This window comes from Dryobates pubescens, chromosome 30 (genome assembly GCF_014839835.1).
Source record: "Dryobates pubescens isolate bDryPub1 chromosome 30, bDryPub1.pri, whole genome shotgun sequence".
NCBI lineage: Eukaryota > Metazoa > Chordata > Aves > Piciformes > Picidae > Dryobates > Dryobates pubescens.
This window is the reverse complement of record NC_071641.1, coordinates 6856663-6880111: the sequence shown is the minus strand read 5'-3', so window position 1 is coordinate 6880111 and position 23449 is coordinate 6856663. Positions and strand designations below refer to the sequence as shown.

The 23449-nt window shown below is 53.2% G+C and overlaps 2 protein-coding genes across 2 annotated transcripts in view; one reads left to right on the top strand and one right to left on the bottom strand.

Moving 5' to 3' along the window:
* The first annotated feature begins 1515 nt into the window (after positions 1 to 1515).
* Positions 1516 to 10652, top strand: BNIP3 (BCL2 interacting protein 3). The gene is made up of 6 exons (XM_054174744.1): positions 1516 to 1649; positions 5082 to 5259; positions 6264 to 6348; positions 8064 to 8170; positions 8275 to 8424; positions 9704 to 10652. The coding sequence occupies exons 1-6, from the start codon at positions 1613 to 1615 to the stop codon at positions 9753 to 9755; spliced, it is 609 nt and encodes a 202-aa protein (XP_054030719.1). The 5' UTR covers positions 1516 to 1612; the 3' UTR covers positions 9756 to 10652.
* A 3141-nt stretch (positions 10653 to 13793) lies between these two features.
* PPP2R2D (protein phosphatase 2 regulatory subunit Bdelta) overlaps positions 13794 to 23449 on the bottom strand; it is a 29604-nt gene continuing 19948 nt past the window's right edge. Inside the window, exons 5-10 of the mRNA XM_054174695.1 lie at positions 21431 to 21543; positions 19027 to 19204; positions 18133 to 18297; positions 16563 to 16732; positions 16388 to 16479; positions 13794 to 14252 (exon numbers count right to left, since the gene is read on the bottom strand). Coding sequence (XP_054030670.1) covers positions 13973 to 14252; positions 16388 to 16479; positions 16563 to 16732; positions 18133 to 18297; positions 19027 to 19204; positions 21431 to 21543 — 998 coding nt within the window. The 3' untranslated portion in view covers positions 13794 to 13972. The remainder of the gene's footprint in view (positions 14253 to 16387; positions 16480 to 16562; positions 16733 to 18132; positions 18298 to 19026; positions 19205 to 21430; positions 21544 to 23449) is intronic.

The following is a 23449-nucleotide window of genomic DNA, read 5'->3' as shown; positions in this document are numbered from 1 at the left end:
GGTGCGTTCACGCCACGCCGTCAAGCCGATAAGGCGGCTGGGATCTCGCACAGGGAGCCAGGCAGCCTGCAATCGTGCCACAGAGTCCCAGCACGGTGGGACTTGGAAGGCACCTCTAGGGATCATCCGGTCCAACCCCCCTGCTGAAGCAGGGGCACCCTCAGCAGCTTGCCCAGGATCACAGTGGCCACCTGGGGTTGGAATGTCTCCAGAGATGGAAACTCCACGATCTCTCTGGGCAGCCTGTGCCAGGGCTCCAGCAACCTCACAACAAACAAGTGTCTCCTCCTCTTCAGATGGAACTTCTTACGGTTAAGTTTGTGCCCACTGCTCCTTGTGCCCCTCACTGGGCATCGCTGAAAAAAAGCCTGGTCCCATCCTCCTGACTCCCACCCTTGGAGTATTGATTAGCATTGATGAGATCCCCCCCTCAGGCTGCTCTTTTCCAGCCCCAACTCTCTCAGCCTTTCCTCATCACTGAGATGTTTCAGTCCCCTCAGCACCTTTGTGGCCCTTTGCTGCGCTCTCTCCAGCAAGTGCCTGTCCTTCCTGATCGTGTGGTGCTGAGCTTTCTGTTCCTTCAACACTGTTGCATCCCCTGCAAGGGTGGCGTTCACATGGAGAGGACCAGAACATCCCTGGAATGTTGAACTTGCCCTTCCGTTCCGTGTCCCGGGCTGCCTGCACTTCCTCTCCAGAGCGCGGTGTGAAGGGAGGGCTGTTGCACAGCAGAGAGCAGCAGAGAGCTGTAGGATGGGCGCCAAGCCCAAGGCTGCCTCCAGTCTCCTGAACCGCGGAATCATGGAATGGTTAGGGTTGGAAGGGACCCTAGAGAGCATCCATTTCCAACCCCCCTGCCACGGCCAGGGACACCTTAAACCGCGTTCCCCAGGTGCCACGTCCACAGGTTTCTTGAACACCTCCAGGGATGGAGACTCCACCACCTCCTCGGACAGCCAGTTTCAGTGCCTGACCACGCTGCCCATACTGAAAAATCCTGAGGGGCCTGGAGGGAGGCAGTATGAGGCACGCTGAGGAACCGTGGGGGGTCATCAGGGACTTGGAGAAACCACGATGGTGGTGTAAGAGACGCGGAAAGACCATCTGGGACCTGGAAGGACCATGATGGTGATGCAAGGGACTCCGAGGACCGCAAGACTGAAGTACCTACAGCCACCGGAAAACACCTGAGGCGCCCTCAGGGAGCCATCCGTCTCCCGCCCCGCGGCGGCAGCCAATGGGAGTGGAACGTCTTTGGACGTCACGGCGGCACGCCCCGCCGCGGCGGCCAATGGAAGATGGGCGGTGTTTGACGTCGCGACGTCACGCCCCCTAGCAGCGACCAATGGGAGCGGGCCGGCGTCTGACGTCGCGGCGGCAGGGCCCGCAGCGGCGGGGGCGGGTGGTCAGTCAGTGCGCGTCCAGCGGCGGTTGGAGGGCGGTCGGTGCCCTGTCAGTGCCCTGTCAGTGCCCTGTCAGTGCCCTGTCAGTGCGCGTCTAGCCGAGGGCGGACGGGCGGTCGTCAGTCGGTGCGTGTGTGTGTACGCGCGGCCGCAGCACACCGGGGTTTGCCTGTGGCTCCGTCGGGCGGCAGAGCAGCGGAGAAGGCGCCATGTCGCGGAGCAGCCCGCAGGAGGAGAATTTGCAGGGTAAGAGGCCTGCCTGTGGCCGTGGTGCCTCCTTCCCTCCCTGCCCCGGTGCCCGTTGGCCTGTGCGGCCTTGGGCGGCGCTGCGGCGGGCGGGCCTCGGGCCTGTCAGGGGGCCTGGCGGTGTCTGTGTCGCCGCTGCCGGGGCTGTGGGGCGGTTTCGTCTCGCTGCCCGGTCTCGGCCTCCTCCCGGGCGTTTTGCGGAGGGCGAAGCGTCTCGCAGCCGTTAACCGCCGTGCGTGCGAGCTGCCCCGAGGGAATCGCTCCCTGGGCGGGGTGTCCAGCGGCGGGGACGGGCTCTGGGGTCTGTCCTCGGCGTGCCTCTTCCCTCCGTACCGCCATCAGTACCCGCTCCGCCTGCGGGGGCTCTCCCGGCCGATGGTCCGCGACCGTGCGGCAACCTGGAGGTAGTTGCTCATTAAACCTCCTAATAACGCAGAGAAACGATGACTGGGGTGGAAAACCCGGTTAGATTTAATAAGCCGTGGTGCCTGGGTTGTGCAGCGAAGTGGCGAGTCTGGCTGGGTTACCAGAGAGCCTCCTGAGATCCCTGTGCTGTGGGGAACCCTTCCTGGCCAGAAGGAACCGTCTGTGGGCGCTTTAGGATGTGCCTTTGAGAGGACCTCAGGGTCAGTTGCATGTCTGTGAACAGTCAGAGCAAATTTATCTGGCAAGGGGAGTGCCTGTGTGTAACTGGACACAGTGATTTTAGTGCTTGGAGGGGACGTTCTTGCCTTTCCCTGGAGTTTTGCTATAAAGACGTGGAGAAATGCAGATTTCCTGAGCTGACTGAGCACTTTTAAATGCTAAACTGCCCTCCCACAGCGTGAACCCTGGGTTGGAATGTGATAGAAGCTCAGTGCCTTCAGAATCCTTCCCCAGGTTGTGGTCTGCTTGGGTTGCCCTGCCACATCACACCTGCCCTTACCTGGTTATACTTCCAACTTCATCAAAACAACAGCTTCCTTTTAAGTGGTAGTACAGCAGCACATTCCAGGGGGAGTGCCACAGCCTTACTCTCAAGAGCATCCAAAAGGAAAAGGGAGCTGTGTGAAGCAGCTGTAGTGTGTGATTCCTGTGGTAGAATCCTTATCTTCTCTGTGGTGTCCTGGACCCAGAGTTGGACTGCTTTAGGAAGCAGTTCATGGAGTCATAGAGTGTTAGGGGCTGGAAGGGACCTCTGGAGGTCGAATTCAACTGCCCTGCCAAAGCAGGGTCACCTAGGACAGGTCCCACAGGAAGGGCTTCCAGATGGGTCTCCAGAAAAAAAGAGACTCCACAACCCCTCTGGGCAGCTTGCTTCAGGGCTCTAGCACTGTCACACCAAAGCTTCTCCTCATGTTGAGGTGGAACCTCCTGGGCTCCAGTTCCTCCCTCTTGTTCCTTGTGTTACTCCTTTTTGTGGTGCTGGTGAGGGCTGGGATGTGAGTGAGCCTCAAGCAGCAGGAGCAAAGAGTGTCAGACCACGTGTGCAGGTCACTGTGCAGCCCCCAGAGATGTTCTTCTTCTGGAAGTGGAGGAGCAGAAGCTGAGACTGGGATCACAGAATGTCAGATTGGAAGGGACCCAAAGGATCATCTGGTCCAACCTTTCTAGGGATATGGCAAGGAGCCAGGGCAGGTAGAGCAGGAGCTGGCTGATGTTCTGGAGGCAGACACTAAACTCTTAAGCTGGGCACTGTCTCAGTTGGAATTCTGGGGGGGTGTGATCATTGTTTGGGCTTTGAGAAACATTGAGGAGAAGAGCAGAGAAAGTTTTGGCCATGAACACGTAGCCAGACACGTGGGGTCATGGGGAGGGGAAGAGTCACATGGAGGGAAGGAAGAACACAAACAAAGTTGTGGAGTAAGAGGCCATCAGAAGAATGTTCCTTGGTAACCCAGGAGGCTTCCAGCCAAGAGAGTTTGTGGCTTTTTAGGTGGGAGAGATTCATGTCATTACTGGAGGTGGAGCAGGCTGGCTTTCTGGTGTTTTCATCTCACTTGTGACCCTTCCATCCCTTCCCCAGTGGAATATCTCCCTTCATCTGAGGTATCTGCCCCACCTTCCCTTCTGCCCTTCCACACACCTTCAAGGCTGCTCTTTCACTAATCCCTTCTGGGTAAAGTGCTTTAGTTCTCAGCTCTCTGCCAGCTTCTCTTCCTCCAGAGTAGGAGCAGCCCAAGCACCCCTGTCTGTGCCCCTCCCTTTCCTTGAGCACCCTTCCTGCTGTGCCCTGCCCAGTCTGGGGCGCCCTGAACTCACTGTTTGAGTTCCTCTGAACGATTCTGGGATGGGCACAGTCCACCTACCAACTCCTGCTGTTTGTTTCTCACAGAAGCAGGGGTAAATTCCACAGATAGTGGTACAACTCAAACATTATCTGATCCTTGAGGTGATTTATAAGGGACACAACAGACTTCTGTGCCTGGATTGGTCCCTTGAGGTGGTTTCACTGCTGCCCCAGGAGAGAATTGTTATTCAGCACACTTCCAAGCCCAACAAAGCAGCAAGTAGCATGTGACCCTGGGTGTTAAATGTCCTACAAGCAGCCAACACATGACCTGCTGGTTGCCACATACCCTCCTTGTTGCTTCACTCTGCCATCTACACATGTTTGCTGGAAAAAGGCTGAACAAAACAAGGGTGGTGGCCTGCTCAGCCTCAAATATTTCCTGGAAGTGAATAAATACATAACAGGGAGAGACCTTGGGGTGATGTGGTTTAGCTGCCAGCTGTCTTGAATAAAACCCATTAAATAGACCCTGACATGAAAAAATGTCAAGGCCTGGAGAGCAGCTTTCCTTCAGCTCTGGGAGGCTTCCCAGCTGGCTAACAAAATCCCTTCTCTCTGGCCTTCCATGTTCCTGAGGTGGGGTGCCAGTGGGGTGTCATCTTTCTAGCCTTTTGCTGTACTCCCTCCACAAATGGCAGCACTTGTGGAGAGGGTGCAACAAAGAGCTGCAGAGGTGCTGAGGAGACTGGGAGATCTCTGTGGTGAAGAAAGGCTGGGAGAGTTGGGGCTTTTTTGTCTGGAAGGGGAGATCTCATCAATGCTGAGAGGGTGGGTGTCAGGAAGATGGGACCAGGCTTGTTTCAGTGGTACCCAGGGACAGGACAAGGAGCAACAGGCACAAACCTGAACATAGGAAGCTCCATCTGAACATGAGGAGGAACTTCTTTAATTGAAGGGTGGCAGACCCCTGGAGCAGGCTGTCCAGAGAGGTTGTGGAGCTCCTCTGCAGGCCTTCAAACACCATCTGGATGTGTTCTTGTGTGACCTTCTCTGTGTGAACCTGCCTTGGCAGGGGCTTGAACTCCCTGATCTGCAGAGGTCCCTTCCAACCCCTGCCATTCTGGGTCTCACTGGGGAGGGCCAGCAGGCTTATGCTTTACCTGCCTCTGATACAAATGCTCTTGTCTGACCCTGGTCCTGGTTTTGGTGACCCTGAGCAGGCTCCTGGGTGGAACTCCACTTCAGCAGCAATGGCAGTGGCAGCAGTGTCACCCCCACGGGCCAGGAGCAGGTGCCAGCCTCCATTTCTATCCACAATGGTGACATGGAGAAGATCCTGCTGGATGCTCAGCACGAGTCTGGGAGGAGCAGCTCAAGAGAGAGTTCACATTGTGACAGGTAAGGAGATGCTGTGGGGTGGCAGAGTGAAGGTCACCAGTGCACACAACCAGTGTGGAGCACAAGGGGCAGGGACATCTGCAGGAAAGCTTCTGCAGGTCTCTGTACATCTCCATCTGCATGTGCAGCTACTTGCAGGAGAGAGATGAGAAGCAAAGCCACTGATCAGATCTGTTCCAGGTGAGACCAGGACAGGGCACAGACCTGCAGAGAGCCAAGTGTCACATTTAACACACTGACATTAAATGCTGGAGCAATGCTTGGCTGGGAGCTTATCCTGAAGTTAGAGGAGAGAGGACTCTGGAGGAGTTCTCCCATCTCAGGAAGGTGCTGTCCTGGGGTTTGAGCTGTCTCTGGGAAGGGTTAGTCCTGGTGCAGGGGGTGTCAGTGGTGTCCTTAAGTGTGCCACCAACACTGCTGCCTGTAACAGGAAGGTCAGGGAAGGGTGACCAAAAGCAGCTGGTGTTTGTAACAAGTTCTTGGGGAGCTGCTGAAGACTTCTGCATCTGGAGTGCAAAGCACAGCAGGAGTTTCTAGGTGAGCCCCACAAAACCAGCTGTCAGTGTTCTTAGTTCACTGCTTTGAGGTTGCTGGGCTCTGAAGGCTGCAGCCCAAAGTTTGTTTTGGAAAACACAATGAGCTACAGGACACAAAATAGGAAGTAGAACTTCCTTGCCTGGTTGGTTTGAAGTCAAATGAAGCCCCACTTCTGCTCATTGCTGGCTGCTCCTTGTTAGCCAGGTAGCACAGGCCTCATACAGCTGAGAGCAGCTTTGAGCAGCAGCATCCTTGGCAGGTTGCTAGAAAACCAAAGATGGATTTGGTGTGGTGGCTGGGTTCTGTCACCACTGAGAGCTTCATCTCTTCAGTGGTGGGCAGGGGACTGCAGCTCTTGTGAGGACAGCACAGATGAGCCTCCTGGACCAGCTTCCAGTGCAGAGCCCAAAGCATCTCCTAAACCACTCAGCTGATTCTTTCTTACTTGGGCTTCTCTTTGAATCCAGCCCTCCTCGTTCCCAGACACCTCAGGACAGCCACAGAGCTCTGGAGCTAGAGAGCCACAGCAGTGGAGAGAAGAACAGCTTCCAGGTGAGTCTCCTCTGGCTCTGGGAGAAAGAATTTCTCACTCCTGGTGCTTGGAAGACAGCACTGGGAAAGAGGGGAGATAGAGGGGTCTGATACAACTTGGAAGGGTCTGTGCAGAATCAACAAGTTCCCCATGAGGCAGCAATGTGCCCTTGTGGCCAAGAAGGCATGTGGTCTTCTGGGCTGCATGAAGAAAAGTATGGCCAGCAGGTCAAGGGAGGTTCTCCTCTCCCTCTGCTCTGCCCTACTGAGGCCACATCTAGAGTACTGGCTCTGGTTCTGGGCTCCCCAGTTCAAGAGACAGAGGGAACTGCTGGAGGGAGTCCAGGGGAGGCTGGGGAAGTGCTAAGGGTCATGGAGTATCTCTGTGAGGAGCAAAGGCTGAGAGCCCTGGGGCTGTTGAGCCTGGAGAAGAGCAGCCCGAGAGGGGATCTGATCAGTGCTCAGCAAGAGCTAAAGGACCTGTGGGGGGCAAGAGGTTGGGGCCAGGCTCTGCTGAGTGGTGCCCAAGCAGGACAGTGAGCACAAACTGCAACCCAGGAGGTTCCACCAGAAGAGGAGAAACTCAGTTGGGGTGAGGGTGCTGGAGCCCTGGAGCAGGCTGCCCAGAGAGGTTGTGGAGTCTCCTGGAGAGATTCCAAGCCCCCCTCACTCTTGGGATCCTGGGCCAGCTGCTGTGGGTGCCCCTGCTTTAGCAGGGGGGTTGGACTGGATGATCTCCAAGGGTCCCTTCTAGCCTGAGCCCTCTGGGTTTTGGGGGTTCTCAATGTATTACTGGTAAGAAACTGTGCTGTATTTCCAGCAGCCCCTTCAGATACTGCAAGCTACTTTAGACTTGGAGAAGAAACACTCCAAAGTTAGAAGCCCATCAGAGAGTGGCCTGGACAGCTTTATCTCCCCTCCCACGTGGGTCTGTGTGCCTCTGGACCTGTTTGACTTCTGCAGTCAGATGCTATTTTTATCTCAAGAGCTTGGCTCCATTTCATGCACACATATTGAGCAAGAAGCTGTGTTCTGACTCAGCAGTTGTGCTGTGTTTCACTTGCAGACTACCCCACTGTCGCTCTGGGTGGGGGTTTGGGGTGGGCTTTCTGCACACATGGGTGCAGACAGATCTGGGCTCACTTCATGGATGTTCCCACAGCTGCCCCAGAAGGCTTTAACAGACTACAATGTGTTTCCCTTGGCTTAGTCAAAGCTCCCCAGCTCCTGATCCAATTTGGAAGGCAGGCAGAAAGTGTCTTCTGCCTAGTGCCTGTCTGATGGGTGAGCTGGAGATACTTCCAGGCCCTCTACTTGGGATTGAATGCAAGGTTTATAGCATTCCTAGAATGGTTTGGGTTGGAAGGGACCTTCAAGATCATCTAGTTCCAACCCCCTTGCCATGGGCAGGGGCACCCTCCAGTAGACCAGGTTGATCAAGGCCTTATCCAACCTGGCTTTGAATCCCAGGTTCTGGGATTTCATTTCCAGGGCAGTCTTTAGTGGGACAAACAGAGGGTGTGGAATGTGGAGCTTTCCACTCACATCCAGCCTTGGAGCTGGGTCTCCCTCTTCCCCCTGGCTTCATCTGAGACCTGGATGCTTTAGTAGGGGTGATGGTGGGCAGGGATGGGAGAAGTGAGCATCAGAGGCAGGCAGAGGTGCAGAAGAGGAGCTCTGCCTTGCAGTGGTGAGTGCTGCAGCTCTGCAGCCTGTTGATCACAGCTCTGTTTCAGTCTGAAGAAGACTTTCTGGAAAGGAGGAAAGAAGTGGAGAGGCTCCTGAGGAGAAATGCAGACTGGATATGGGACTGGTCCAGCAGGCCAGAGAACATCCCACCCAAGTGAGTGCTCTCCCTGCCCCAGGGTGGACTTGGCTGGAGGTTTGGCCTCCACAAGCCCCAGTGGATCTCAGGTAACACTGAGTGTGTCTCCTTCCCACCCCCAGGGAGTTCCTCTTCAAGCACCCCCGGCGCACAGCCACCCTCAGCATGAGGAACACCAGTGTGATGAAGAAGGGTGGCATATTCTCAGCTGAGTTCCTCAAGGTCTTTCTTCCATCCCTGCTGCTTTCTCACATCCTTGCCATTGGCCTAGGGTAAGTTCCCTTCAAACACCCCAAACAGGCAGAGTTTTGCCTGTGTTCCCTGGAGCTTCATTCTGATTCTCAGCCCATCTTTGAGCAGCAGCCTTTTCTCCAGGGAAGAGAGACAGACAGGAGGGGCTTTGAACTTCTCTGCTGGTGCTGAATGCAAAAGCAGTCAGTCACAGGCTTGTTTTGGGTTGCAAGAGATCTTTAAGATCATGGAGTCCAACCATTAGTCCAGCACTGCCAGGTCGCCACTAAATCACGGTCCCCAGCACCACCTCTGCCTCCTTTAAACACCTCCAGGGCTGGGGAGACAACCACCTCCTGGGGCAGCCTGGGACTGCCTTTCACAACCCTTGCAGGGAAGACTTTTCATATCCAACCTAAACCTTCCCTGGTGCAACTTGAGGCCATTTCCTCTTGTGCTGTTTCTTGTTCCTTGGGAGAAGAGACCACCCCCCAGCTGGCTCCAGCCTCCTTTCAGGGAGGTGTAGAGAGCCAGAAGATCTCCCATCAGCCTCCTTTCCTCCAGCCTAAACACCCCCAGGTCCTTCAGCTGCTCCTGACCAGACACTTCACCAGTTCCACAGCAGTGCAGGGTATCAGCAAAAGCCATACCTTGAAAGAATGACTTCCTTAAGCTGAAGGAGATGTGTGAAAAGAAGATGCAGTGTAGGGAGCTGTGCAAATGTGCCAAGGTGGACATTGTGTCCAGAGAAAGAGCAAGAAGTAGGTGAAGGTGCTGGTTAAAGGAAAGGGTCATGGATTGCAGAGGTGTTGAACAACTGGGTAAATGAGAGAAGCTATGGGAAGAGGCAATAGAACAGCTGGCTTGGAGCCCTGAGGCGCTGTCATCCTGACACCCTCTCAGAGATTGCTTCAGGGACACCTTAGAGCAGGCTTCCAGTACCTGAAGGGGGCTACAGGAGAGCTAGAGAGGGACCTTGGACAAAGGCAGGGAGTGGCAGGACGAGGGGTGATGGCTTCAGAGTGGAAAAAGCTGGGCTGAGATGAGACATGAGGAGGAAGAAACTCTGCCCCATGAGGGTGGTGAGATGCTGGAACAGGTTGCCCAGAGCTGTGGAGGCTCCAACCAAGACTGGCAGCGTTCAAGGCCAGGTTGGATGGGACTGTGAGCAAGCTGGTCTAGTGGAAGGTGCCCACGGCAGGGGGGTGGCACTAGATGGTTTTTAAGGTCATTTCCAACCCCAAACCATTCCCTGAGTCCTGATGTGCCACAGCTTGTCTGGAGTTGAGCCCTCCCTGACCTTGTGTTCCTCATCCTCAGGGTTTACATTGGGAGACGCCTCACGACCACGGCCTCCAGCAGCTCCTTCTGAAGGCACCTGGAGTTGGGTTTGAAAGCACAGCAGTGCTGAGGAGGTGACAGTAGGAGGCTCTGAGCTGCTCTGGCTTTGTGGGAAGGGCAGAGACAGTCGAGCTGATGTATCATAGAAGTCTTCTGAGCTGGTTCATCACGCTGCTTTTGGTGCATCCACATCCCTGCTGCCGCTTCGTAGTGAAAGACCTCGGGGAACTCGAGGGACAAGAGGCTTCACCCCAGCTCTAGCCTAGCACTTGTGACCCAGGCCCTGTTCCTCTGAGCTCCTGTGCTCCATGGCTGTGAGCAGTCCTCACTGCTGCTGCTGCCACCACCACCACCGCAAGGGACTAACCCAGAGCTACCTCTGGCCTTAGCTGTCATGGAGAGGAGTCCAGAGGAGCTTCGGCCTCGCTCCAGGCATCTCTTGCTTGTGTAGATCATATAGGGTAGTCCAGAAGAGCTTCAGCCTCTCTCCAGGCACCTCTTCCCTGTGTAGACTTTGCTCAGCTCCCCTTCTCCTCCCTGGAAGATGGGCATGTTGGACACAGCTGGGAGAAACCATCTGAGTGAAGCTTTGCTTGGGTGGCCCTAGTTCAGAGCCTGAACTAGTGAAACCCAGCTTGAAATGTGGCTTTGGTGCCCCACACACAGCTTCTGCTGCAAAGATGTTGACTTCAGAAGAGTTCCTCCTCCTCTAGCCACCTGCAGACTGTTGCTTCCCAGCCTTTTTGTCTGTAGAGTGACAAAGTTGCACCCCCTCGGCCTCGCCCTTGTACAGAGCCCCCGCAGCCGCTCGCTCCCGGTTTGCCCCCGCCCCGAGCTCTGGCCTTACTTAAGGCAGAGCAGCAGCAAGGCCTTGCCCAAGCTCTGTGTTTTATATATTTAAATAAAAGGGATCCTGGTAGAGTCTCAGCTTTCTCCTTCCCTTTCTCTGTCAGCTGGGGAAAGGGGGCTGACAGGCCTCCTCCAACCTGAGCTTCATGCTGGGTTATTCAGGTGCACTGCACTCGGGGAGAGTGGTTGGATAGAGGAGGGGAGAGGGGGTGGTGTCTGCCTCAACTTCAGCCAGGCTTTGCACACTGCCTCCCAGAACAGCCTCCTAGGGAAGCTTAGGAAGGTCAGAAGAATGGAAAAGTGGGCTGGGGTGGGAAGTGGCACAAGGACAGAGCTCAGGGTGTTGTGATCTGTGGGGCTAGTGGTGGTCCCCAAGGATCAGGACTGGATCCAGTCATCTTTGACATCCTCATCACCGACCTGGAGGAAAGGACAGAGCCTCCTACTCGGCCGGTTTTCTGCTGGTACCAAAGCAGGAGGAGTAGCTGAGCCCCTCTCAGGCTCTGCTGCCATTCATCCAGGCATGGCCAGGCTGGAGACCTGGCTGAGAAACCTCCTGCAGTTCAACAGGGGTGGGTGGAAGGGTCCTCATCCTGGGGAGGGAAAACCACCTGCAGCAGTAGAGGTGAGGGGATGCAGCTCCACAGAGAAGGACCTGGGAGTGCTGGCAGACAACAAGGTCACCGTTCCTAAGCACGAGCCAGCAACGTGCACTTCTGGCCTGGAAGGCTAAAGGTCTCCTGAGTGCACCAAGAGGAGTGCAGCCAGCAGGTCAAGGGAGGTTCTCCACCTCTGCTCTGCTGGAGTGGTGTATCCAGTCCTCCCACATCTCCATGAGGGGATCTTCCCCAACCCAACCCCAGCCTTGAGTGAGCTGCTTCTGGAGCTGCTCCAGCAGCTGGGGACCACCCCAGAAATGAGAACCAAACAACCCTGCTGCCAGGTTTGGTTTGGTGACACAGGGATGACTCTGGCTGAAGGACAATGCCACTTCCCCTCTTCTGGAATTCCAGGAGGGGGGAATGCCTTGGGAAAATCCTTGTGTGGCTGCCAGGAAGCCTGGAAGGTCATTTCTAGACACAGGCTCTGGCCAGGAAACGAGGACATTTATCACATTTTTAACCAGTTTTATTACCTACCCCAGGAGCCAGCAAGTCAGGCTGGGGAATACCATGGCACAGAAGCCACTGACCAGGTAGGACAAACCGGTTTGATGGGCAGTGGTACAAGCCACTTGTGTTTGACAGCACGGATCCCACCACCTCTCTTCTCTTTGCACTCAAGATTCCACTCACACTGCCTGAAAAAAACCTAAACCAGAACTAGGCAGCACTGATAAATCCACTGAGCAGCAGCAGGGAACCTTCAGAACCAACTCCTGCCACCCACAACGGACCCTTCCAGAGGGAGAGGCCTCAGCCAAGCACCTCCTCCCAGCCCGAGCAGGAGTTGTCAAAACACACAGAGCAAGGCCAAGTAAACATTTAAAATTTATTAATTCCAACTTTTTTTTGGTCAAAATAACTGAACAGTATGTACAGTCCCGGGGTGAGCTGGAGGAGGTGGGCGAGGAAGGGGGCGGCCGCGGTGACCCGGCAGCTCCACACCTCCGGGCTTTCGCGGCGTCCCAACCAAGGTAGAGCGGAGCGGGTGGTTGTGGAACCTGGGCGAGCTGGAGCCCGCTGCGGGGTGGCACTTGCTGGGCATCAACCAAGGGGAGGAGGGCTGGAGGTGTTTTGCTCCTCCACCGCAGGTGTAAGGTGTCGAGCAAGGGACCCCTGGGTTTGGGCCAGAATCCCTCATCTGCAGGCACAATGTCAGAGCGCAACACCTAACTCCCTGGGGCGCTGCGAGGAGCGGCCTCTGGCCCGGAGCGGCACGAGGAGCAGCTTGGTGCATTTTAGGCCTCTTTGGAAAACCAAAAGTCAGTAATAACCAGAAGAATTAAAAAAAAAAAACCAAACCAAACCCAAAAACCCCAACAACAACAGCAACAACAAAGTACCTAAGGCTTAAAAAATCAACGTGAGTAAGGACGGAGTCAGAGCCACCACAGGCTCCCGGCGGCGGCATCGTGGAGGGCTTCGCCCCAATGGTCGCTCAGCATCGGCCCCAGCGCCACCGGCGAGGCTCCGAAGGGCAACAAACGATAATGCACGTGAGGTCTGGCTCTACCTAACCCTCAGAGGCATCAGAAAAACTCGGGGGGGGGAGGGGGAGAGAGAGGGGGAAGGTTACCTTCAAAAGAAGCAAAATCTGCCAAGGGTTGTGCTCTCCCTTCTCTGCAAGGTGGCCAACGCTTTCTGCTTAAGGCTGTGCGCATGGGCTGTGCCAGGGACCTTCCCAACCTCCTGCTGGGGACAGAGAGAGCGTTTGACACAAGAGAAAAACCGACCCCCAACAGGCCAGCACTGAAGGACAAGTGCTCTGGAAGCTCCCAAGTCAAGAGTTTGAAACAAGACTACACACACCCAAAAAAAAAAAAGGGGGAGGGGGGGCTTCACCAGCCCCTCCCCCACCCCACCCCCCCAAAAATAATAATGAACCAATAAAAAACAGGAATACAAAACCTCCAAGGATTGGGGCAAAGCCTGGTGGGTCTTGCACCTGGAGAACTTGCCCAAGCTGGGTCCATGCAGTAGAAAAATAACAAGACTGGATACATCCCTTTGGATTTAAAAACACTTTTGGAGAGCTCCTTCTTTTATTTAAGTGGTTTGGTTTTAGTTTTGTTTTTGTTTTGCTTTTCTTTTTCCCCCCCCACCCCTTTCCCCCCCCCCCCCCCCCCCCCCACCAGAAGCTGTGGTTATAGATACAGTTGGTGAGTAAATAAGTCATGGAAAAAACCTGTCTATCAACCCAACTCAAGACCTACCTAAGTGCTCCAAGGTAAAAACACCTAAGCCTAGACACCAGGCCAGAGGAGGAATGTTCACAGGCATCAAGCACGATATATGTTCTGAAAGGCCCAAATATTACAGCAGAGAGAAGAGCAAGAGAGAGAGAGAGAGAGAGAGAGAAAGGACATTTTGATGACCACTTTGTCTTCATGGGTGTTCAATTTCTTTCTGTTGGTTTTTGGTCTATAAACTGAAAAAGGAAGGCTCAGACTTGAAATAAATACATGTGAGCGGCGGCCTTCTTGAGCACTGTCCATCGAGTCTGCCTCCTGAGGGGTCCTCCCAGAGAACTGCCAGCGACAACTCCCTACCCCGGGGGCGGAGGCAGAACCATCCCAGGAGCTCAACGAACCGGGGCCGGATCCTCTCCTTTAGCTAAAGGGGAAGTTAAGTGCATCAATGTTCTTCACTGGTAGGACAACAAGGCCTTCTCTTGGACAGATAAACAACTGAGCTTAACTATGTAAGACGACGACTGTGTCCCGGAGTAAAGTCATCTCTAGTTAATTTTGTCCTGGAATATATACAAGTTATTGGTGGCAGCCACCGCAATGATGTTCTCCACGGGGTGCCACGCCGTGTGGAGGATCTTCTTGTTGAAGTCCAGACTGTCAACGCTGATCTCGTCCTTCTTCCTTTTGCCCCCCGTGCAGACCTTGCGCGGCTTGAGGATGGCGCGCGGCTTGCTGCTCTCCCTGGAGGCCTCGAGGGTGATGTCCCGCCGCGTGTTGCGGTCGAACATCCTGAAGAAGTTGTTGTAAGAGCCAGTCATGATCGCGCTGTTGGAAGCGGAAGGAAGGTTTGGGCGCGTTAGGCTGGAGAGCCGGATGGAGCCGAGGTAGCTGGGCCCCTCCCACCCAGGAAATTCAAGCTAGAGAGGCCTGGGCAGCCTACGCAGGGCCCGTGGGGGCCTCTGGAGCCTCTGTACAGACCTTGGGAGCCTCTAGAGTGGCCTGCGGGGCTTACATTGAGCTAATGGGATCGTCTATAGAGCCCATGGGAGCCTCTATGGAGCCCCTACACTGACCATGGGAGCCTCTATGGAGCCCCTGTATTGACCAGTGGAGCCTCTATGGAGGCCTAAGGAACCCCTGTATTGACCAGTGGAGCCTCTATGGAGCCCTAAGGAGCCCCTGTATTGACCAGTGGAGCCTCTATGGAGCCCTAAGGAGCCCCTGTATTGACCAGTGGAGCTTCTATGGAGGCCTAAGGAGCCCCTGTATTGACCAGTGGAGCCTCTATGGAGCCCTAAGGAGCCTCTGTATTGACCAGTGGAGCCTCTATGGAGGTCTAAGGAGCCCCTGTATTGACCAGTGGAGCCTCCATGGAGGCCTAAGGAGCCTCTGTATTGACCAGTGGAGCCTCCATGGAGGCCTAAGGAGCCTCTGTATTGACCAGTGGAGCCTCCATGGAGCCCTAAGGAGCCTCTGTATTGACCAGTGGAGCCTCTATGGAGCCCTAAGGAGCCCCTGTATTGACCAGTGGAGCCTCTATGGAGCCCTAAGGAGCCTCTGTATTGACCAGTGGAGCCTCTATAGAGGTCTAAGGAGCCTCTGTATTGACCAGTGGAGCCTCCATGGAGCCCTAAGGAGCCTCTGTATTGACCAGTGGAGCCTCTATGGAGCCCTAAGGAGCCTCTGTATTGACCAGTGGAGCCTCCATGGAGGTCTATGGAGCCTCTGTATTGACCGGTGGAGCCTCTATGAAGGCCTAAGGAGCCCCTGTATTGACCAGTGGAGCCTCCATGGAGGTCTATGGAGCCTCTGTACTGACCGGTGGAGCCTCTATGAAGGCCTAAGGAGCCCCCGCATTGACCAGTGGAGCCTCTATGTAGACCAAGGTTTCCTCCATAGAGGCCTATGCAGCCTCTACAGAGGCTGATGGAGCCTCTATATAGACTGTGGTTGCCTCTGTAGAAGCCTATGGAGCCTCTGTAGAGCCCTTGGGAGTCTCTATGGAGGCTTAAGGAACCCTTATATTGACCATTGGAGCCTCTCTAGAGGCCTATGGAGCCTCTACAGGAGCCTATGGTGCCTCTGTAGAGCCCTTGGGAGCCTCTGTAGAGGCCTAGACTCTTTTTAGTGGTGCACAGTGATAGGATAAGGGACAATGGGCACTAACTTGAACATAAGAAGTTCCATTAAACATGAGAAGAAACTTCTTTAATTTAAGGGTGGCAGATCCCTGCAGGAGGCTGCCCAGAGAGGTTGTGGAATCTGTCTCTGGAGAGATTCCAAACCCACTTGGACATGTTCCTGTGTGACCCTCTCTAGGTGAGCCTGCCTTGGCAGAGGGATTGGACTTGGCCTTTGGTGGTTCCTTCCAAGAAGAACAAGTGTAGGGTCCTGCCCCTGCAGAGGAATAACCCCCTGCACCAGTATGGGCGAGGGGTGACCTGCTGGAAAGCAGCTCTGTGGAGAAGGAGAGGCTCCAGAGCCAGTTGACAGGAGCATAACTCATTACACCCTTTCAGTTAAGCACTGCTTGTAGCTTTCAAAGCTGGAGACCACATTCCTAATGATGAGGGGAAAAAACCCAAGCAACCCCAAGGGCCAACCTGTACCCTAAAGGGGCCTGCAAGAAAGCTGGTGAGGGGCTTGTAGTCATAGGACAAGGGGCAATGGCAATGAGCTGGAAGAGAGGAGATTTTGACTGCATTAGGGAGACAAATCTTTCCAGTGAGGGTGGTGAGACACTGGAACAGGTTTTGCCCAGAGAGGCTGTGGATGGCCCCTCCCTGGAAGCGTTCAAGGCCAGGCTGCACGAGTCCTTGAGCAACCTGGGCTGGTGGGAGGTGTCCCATGGCAGGGGCGCGCAACCAGATGACCCTGAAGGTCCCTTCCAACCCAACCCAATCTCTGACCGCCAGAGGCCAACCCCCCAAGGGCCAAGCAACCCCCAGGCCCCGAGGCACCTGTCAGAACCGTTCCAGCAGCACTCGAACTTGTCGAAGATGCAATCGTTCTCGTAGAGGGAACACAGCTTGCTCCGGAGATACTCGTGAACCTTCCAGGGACACAAACACTGCTGTCAGACACCAAGGAAAGGCAGAGAAGGGCAAAGGGCTCAGGGAACTGGAACAACCATACTTGGTATGTCTCCACGGGCCTGTTCTCCATGTTGAGGTCCCAGACTTTGACAGAAAGGTAGTCTCTGGTCATCATGTAGCGCCCGCTGTGGCTGAATTTTACATCGGAGATGGAGGATATGATTTCTGAAAAAAATGATCTGCTGCTAGGATCCTCGGGTTCCTCAAAGACTGCAGACAGAAGACACAATTGCAAATGAAACCAACACCAGGTTTTTCCACAGCTGCAACATCTTCTGGAAAACTTTTAAGGCAACAGACTGGCTTCCCTTGAATTAAACCTGCTGTTAAATGCTGTCATTTGGAGATCATCGCTCTGAACACTGCTCTTTTCTCCTGGGCATCAGGCTGGTAGATGCCTGTCTCCAACATGAGCTGGAGCACAGCACCAGAACACTACAGTTCACAAATTTTGGGGGATCAAAAAAAAAAAGAGTTAACCAGCAGGTGGGGACAGCAAACATTACAGCTGGTCTACAAACCATGGTGAGCAGGACCAGGTGAGGACAGCAACACCCCAAGCACAGCATCTTAACACATGAGCCAGGCCTTCTGAGACTACTGCTCCACACACTTCTCTCTAGATCCAAACACAGTGGTACCACACAATCTACTGCCATTAAATACCCATTTCCATACTCAAAATCTAATCTGCATGCTTTAGAAAGCTGGTAAAACGAAGTGGCTTCCACTGAGGAGTCAGCCTCTGAAGCCATTTCACAACAAGCTACCCACAACCATTTGTTTCAGTTTGGAGGAGCCACCTTCAACAGGATGGTCCTCAGTGACAAGCAGTTAAGTGTTTCCAAACGATTTAGTCACATGATGAAGTGCCTGAGCACTCCACACCTCCTGTTGCACAAAGGTTTCCCCCCCACCAGAAAGAAAACCTCCCCTGCTCTACAGAAGGCTTACCTGCAAGGATCAGTGTGGTGGGGCACCCCAAAGGACTAGTTAAAACCATAGTAAACCCTACCCACTGTGGTGGTTTGTGAGTAATGGTTGCAAACTGGAAGAAGATGAGATGTGAGGAAGAAATTCTTCCTCATGAGTTTGGTGAGGCACTGGAACAGCTTGCCCAGAGAAGTTGTGGAGGCTCTAAGCCTGGCAGTGTTCAAAGCCAGGCTGGATGGAGCCTCGAGCAACCTGGTGTAGTGGAAGGTGTCCCTGCCCATGGTAGGGGTTTGGAGGTAGATCTCTCTAAGGTACCTTCAAACTCAAACCATAATTATGAATTCAGCTGCCCTGAACTGGCATTTGGTAAGCAGATACCTTTGAGAATCACAGAAGCACCAAGCCTGGCTCTGGCCACAAGACAGAGCTCACTGGTGCCCAAAGCACGTGTTCCCATCAGTTTATAACACCTGAAGCAGTAAACAGGAGCAGAGTCAGATGGTCAGCTGCCTCATGCTACACTTCTGCTTGCGGACGGCCTGGAACAAGACAATTCAAATGGTCCTTTCTACCCAGCTCCCACCCCTCACCCACAAGCAGAACTCGCTCAGCAGCACCTGCACACTCTGTCTGGCAGAAGCAGAAAGCAAGGAAGCCAGAGGAGGGTCCCCACTTACATTTGGAATGCCTGTCGCAGAGGGCCGAGGAGCGCATGTCGCAGAGCCGGATGGTGCCCTTGCTGCTGCTGTAGACAAAGACGTTACAGTGGTGGGGGTGGAACTCTGCAGCAGTGATCACTTCTGTCAGCTCCTCCATGTTGGCAGGCTTGATATCTACAATATCTGGGAAGGGGTTGGTGAAGGCAGCTAACGTTGCACAGCCAAGGCTCATCGAGGGAAAATGGTCACGGTCAAGGGAGGTTCTCCTCCGCCTCCACTCTGCCCTGGTGAGACCACAGCTGGAGTACTGGGTCCAGTTCTGGGCTCCCCAGGGAGACAGGGAACTGCTGGAGAAAATCCAGGGGAGGCTGTGAGGATGATGAAGGGATTGGAACGCCTGCCTGATGAGGAAAGGCTGAGAGACGTGAGGCTGCTCAGCCTGGAGAAAAGCTGCCTGAGAGGGCATCTGATCAATGCTCAGCAACAGCTAAAAGCACCAGGGGCCAGGTGAGGCCAGACTCTTGTCAGTGGTGCCCAGAGACAAGACAAAGGGCAATGGGTACAAACTGGAACCCAGGAGGTTCCACCTGAAGAGCAGGAGAAACTTGTTTGGTGTGAAGGTGCTGGAGCCCTGGAGCAGGCTGCCCAGAGAGGTTGTGGAGTCTCCTTCTCTGGAGGGATTCCAACCTCAGCTGGCCATTGTGATCGTGGGCAAGCTGCTGTGAGTGCCCCTGCTCATCAGGGAGGGTTGGACTGGATGATCTCTAGAGGTCCCTTCCAACTTCCACCATGTTGGAATCCTGTACTTTAATCCCTAGCTTCCACCCCCTGCTCTAACCAGTGACATTGAATTCTTTTACACATCCCCAGCTCAGCCACACCCCAGGCCCCCAGAGAACAAACCAAGGATACTAAAACTTCTATCTGTGATTTCTAAATGCCAGAGGTTAATTCGTAGGTCATCTGCAGACAGGTAAGTTTCATGATCACTATTTACTGAAATAGAGTTTATGTGGTAGGTGTGTGCATTTGCAAATATCCTTCTGGGGCTTGCTTCCACCATGAGGTCCATGGGTTTCAGTATCGGCACCTGGGACGGGAGAAAGCAGAGTCAGTGCCGGCCTCAAGCAGATTCCTGAGTCAGAAGGTATCAATTAACTGCACACCACGGGGCCCTGCCTTGATTTTGTGACTCAGCACTTGTCAAATCCACTGAACAAGGGAAAGGAGCAAGCATTCTAGGAAGGCTGACCTTGCAAACTACCAACCCAAAACCTCAGGCGCTGCCTTCTGCAGAAGGCAGCTCTCAAACGCAGCAGCTCTGGACCTGATCCAGCAGGAACATGTGGTATGTTTACAGTGGTATCTGAGGAGGACATTGAAACAAGCGCTTAAAAACAATCCCCAGACCTTAGGGGAGTGCTTACAGGACAGGTGGCCAAAACCAGCCCCCACTTGTTCAGTGAACACTGATTCCAGGCTGTCCTGTTCCCACAGCCAGCTGAGCTAATGGGTGACCTGCTTTGTCAGAGTCAAGTGGACCAAACGTCCCTCTAGCTCCTCCTCCTCACCGAGCTGCAAGTGCCTGGTTTGAGGTTGCCCAAGTGCACCCCAGGCTGTTTCAGCACACACAACTCGAGAACACTGCCTTACATCATCCAGCCAAGAAAGAAAGTATGACAGTGTCCCAGATAACCTGCTCTTCCTGGAACAAGCAGCAATGAACCCAGCAGCTCTGTGATCACTCTCTCCGTGTTTATACCTCACAGCCTGTTTACATCCAGCTGTAATGATTTCAGTTAATCCATTCCTTTTTACCAGGCAATTTTCCTCTCTGTCCTCATGAGAGCTTCTGGTGTGCTTGGGAAATCAAAGAGAAGCTCATCTGTGTGATCAGTAGTGGTGCTTGGACATGCCACGGGCTCTGAGCAAGGCTGCATCTCCCCCGTGCTGCTTCCCCTCCTCTGCTGCTTCACAAACACACGGGGATTGTGTTTCTGCAGCACCATAGGCAAGCCAAGCCCATCAAGCCCAAGGCACACACACTTTACATCTCTAAAACCTGATCACCTCAGCATGTGGAGCTAACTCCAGGCAAGGTTTGCTTCCTTTCTGCTCATGGTTGCTCAGGATTGGTTCAGCCCAGCAGTCCCTCTTGGAAGATCACAGAATGGTTCAGGTTGGAAGGGATCTCCTACTTCCACCCCTCTGCCACAGGCAGGCACAGCTCCTACTAAACCAGGTTGCACAGGGAGCCATCCAACCTGGCTTTCAACACTTCCAGGCTTATAGCCTACACAGCTTCTCTGGACAACCTGTTCCAGTGACTCACCAGCCACACAGGGAAGAATTTCCTCCTGATCTAAACCAAACCCTGCCTAATCCAAGACACAGTGCCTGGCAAGGCCTGCAGCATAGGACCGACCTTCCCTGTCCCATGGCTCTGTGTAGCTTGCTTCCACGCAGCCTGATGACTCCTAAACATGTTTAAGGAACATGCTAACACCCTCCTGCAGTGACACCACCAGGCCACGCTCTGGGCTCTTCATGTTTCCAGCTGGGTAAGTCTACTCCTACATGAGGGTAAAGACTAGACTCCAAAATTCCATCTGCACCTCCACCCAGCCACTGGGCTGAGGCACTGTACCCTCATTTAGTTCCTTGGTTGGAGATGTTTTCATGGAACACTCAGATCTTGGCTCCCACACTGGAACGAGTCCAGAGAAGGGCAACAAAGCTGGGGAGGGGTTTGGAACACAGCCCTGTGAGGAGAGGCTGAGGGAGCTGGGGTTGCTTAGCCTGGAGAAGAGGAGACTCAGGGGTGACCTTCTTGCTGTCTACAACTACCTGAAGGGAGGTTGCGGACAGGCAGGGGTTGGTCTCTTCTCCCAGGCAACCAGCACCAGAACAAGAGGACACAGTCTCAGGCTGCGCCAGGGGAGGTTTAGGCTGGAGGTTAGGAAGAAGTTCTATACAGAGAGAGTGATTGCCCATTGGAATGGGCTGCCTGGGGAGGTGGTGGAGTCACCATCATTGGAGGTGTTCAGAAGGAGACTTGATGGGGTGCTTGGTGCCATGGGTTAGTTGTTTAGGTGGTGTTGGATTGGTTGATGGGTTGGACGCGATGATCTTGAAGGTCTCTTCCAACCTGGTTTATTCCATGTATTCTATGAATTGTCTCCATTTGGCAGGAAATGACCCTGATCAAGGCATCACCTTATTAAATCACATTTCAGTCAAACATTTTGGTGGTGGAAAGATAGGAGGCCATGCAAACAAAAAGAGAAGTAGTGAAAGGCAAAGAAGAGAGACGTACCCGCAGTGCTGTGATTCTGAAAGGATCCCTAAGTCTTCCATCTTCATCTTTTAAATTGTAACCTTCGGCTCTTTTATCCCTTTCACTTATTTTCCATAATTTAATAGTTTTATCTAAAACCAGAAATTCACATGCTTGAGAATGAATTCAATTCACAAAGGAAACCACTCAAGGAGGGGGGTGGGGGGGTGGTCAGCAGAGTGGATATTATCGATCCATCTGGGTTCCCACTGCTTGGGGCCCTTTAAAAACAATGCACTACAGGGCACAGCCCTCCCTGTGTGTGTTTGAGCTCCCTGCCTTCAGCTCTGTTCTTTAACAGAATTCATGCATGAAAAATAAACCAGAAATGGAGCAGACATGCACCTGGAGGGTACAGATGGGAAATACCAGTAAATGGAGAAGGAAAAAAAAGCTGGGTTCCATTTGAACTCCGCTGTAATGCTTGGCTTGAACACAAGTTTCTGCCTGCACAGTGCTTGCCAGTCAAAGTGACCCTTCCAAGGAAGGATTCCCACACTAATTACCCAAATCCATCAGCAGGCCCTGTGTCACTATCTAAATTGGCTCTAGCAGACAAATGCTAGGGGAAAAACCTAACAAAGCCACGAACTCCTTACATTACCTCCCTCCAGGAAACCCAGCTTTGCCCCAGGTGTCTGCTATGAGGCAGCCAAAGGCAGTGAGTGATTAAAATAACTTCTTTTAGGGTGCCACATCCAAAAGCAGTGAGTAATTAAAATAGTTGTGATTTCAGGGTTCCATGTCCAGAGGCAGGCTCTTGCCAGGGAAAAAATCTTTCCCAGTGCAGAAGATATGCACCAAGAGTCAGTCCTTAGTTAGCTGAAAGCAAACCTCTAATCCCCATACTATCTATTTTAAAGCATGTGAAGGTGGCATGGTTTAAACACTGCTTAAAGTTTAGCAAGCATGACATCAAAATAAGGTTATTTTTGTGTCAAAGTCCTGCAGACAGAAATCATTCCTGCTTTTAGCATGGAGCAGGTAAGATATCACAGCCCTTCATAAAGTCATTGAAGTACAAAGCAAAAAGAGATCCAAACTGTTAGGAATAAATGTATTCCTCTGAAAAGCAGTGCCAGTTTTTCCATGAGCAGCTCTGCATTTACATTTCCAGCTTGCTCTGTGATGCCTCAAAGTGGAACAGCCCCAATAGCTAACCACCACCACTAACACACTGGAAGAAATAAAACCCAAGTGCATCAAATCTTGTAATTGCCTTTTTTTTGTGTGTACTGCTTTGAAGTATTCTCAGGCAGAGAGTGGAAATGGTATAAATAAAGCCCTCTAGAGTGACTCCACCAGCTGCTTTTCAAAGCACAGGTGGTGGTGGGCTTGGCAAAGCACAAAGAGCCTTGCAACCAGTGCCTCAACTCCAAGTTGGGTTTAGTAACTTTATTATTTCTTTTTAAATCAAAAATTCACCACAAAAAAAAAAAAAGCAAGCTTTCAAAATCTGTGTGAATCAAGCCAAGCTCAAATTTCTGCTGGAGCTTGGCACAGTGGCAATCTCCCTGGTGGTGTTCAAGGCCAAGCTGGATGAGGCCTTGAGCAACCTGGTGTAGTGGAAGGTGTCCCTGCCCGTGGCAGGGTGGGGGTTGGAACTAGATGATTGTTAGGGGCCCTTCCAACCCAAACCATTCTATGAATCTGTAGATCTGTTTATACAAAACCTATCATAGAAGTCATGGAATCATGAAGGTTGGAAGGGACCTCTAAGATCATCAAGTCCAACCTTCTACCCAACCCCTCCATTTTCAGGAACAGAGGCACTACAACTATCCCAGAGAGGGCAGAGACCTTACTGTAAAATACTGACAGTCCTGACTCTTCTCCCAAGGAACAAGCAACAAGAGGACATGGACTCAAGTTGCACCAGGGGAGGTTTAGGTTGGACATGAATCAGACTCAAAAAGTCATTAAGGTTAGAAAAGACCTCTGAGATCAAGTCCAACCTTCTACTCAACACTTCCACGACCACTAAAGCATGTCCCAAAC

Bases quoted from the DNA above. Each gene is read 5' to 3' on its own strand.
- BNIP3 (XM_054174744.1), top strand. From the start codon at position 1,613: ATGTCGCGGAGCAGCCCGCAGGAGGAGAATTTGCAGG. The intron at 6,349-8,063 runs GTGAGTCTCCTC...GCTCTGTTTCAG, and splicing joins GAGAGAAGAACAGCTTCCAG to TCTGAAGAAGACTTTCTGGA. The intron at 8,171-8,274 runs GTGAGTGCTCTC...TCCCACCCCCAG, and splicing joins CCAGAGAACATCCCACCCAA to GGAGTTCCTCTTCAAGCACC.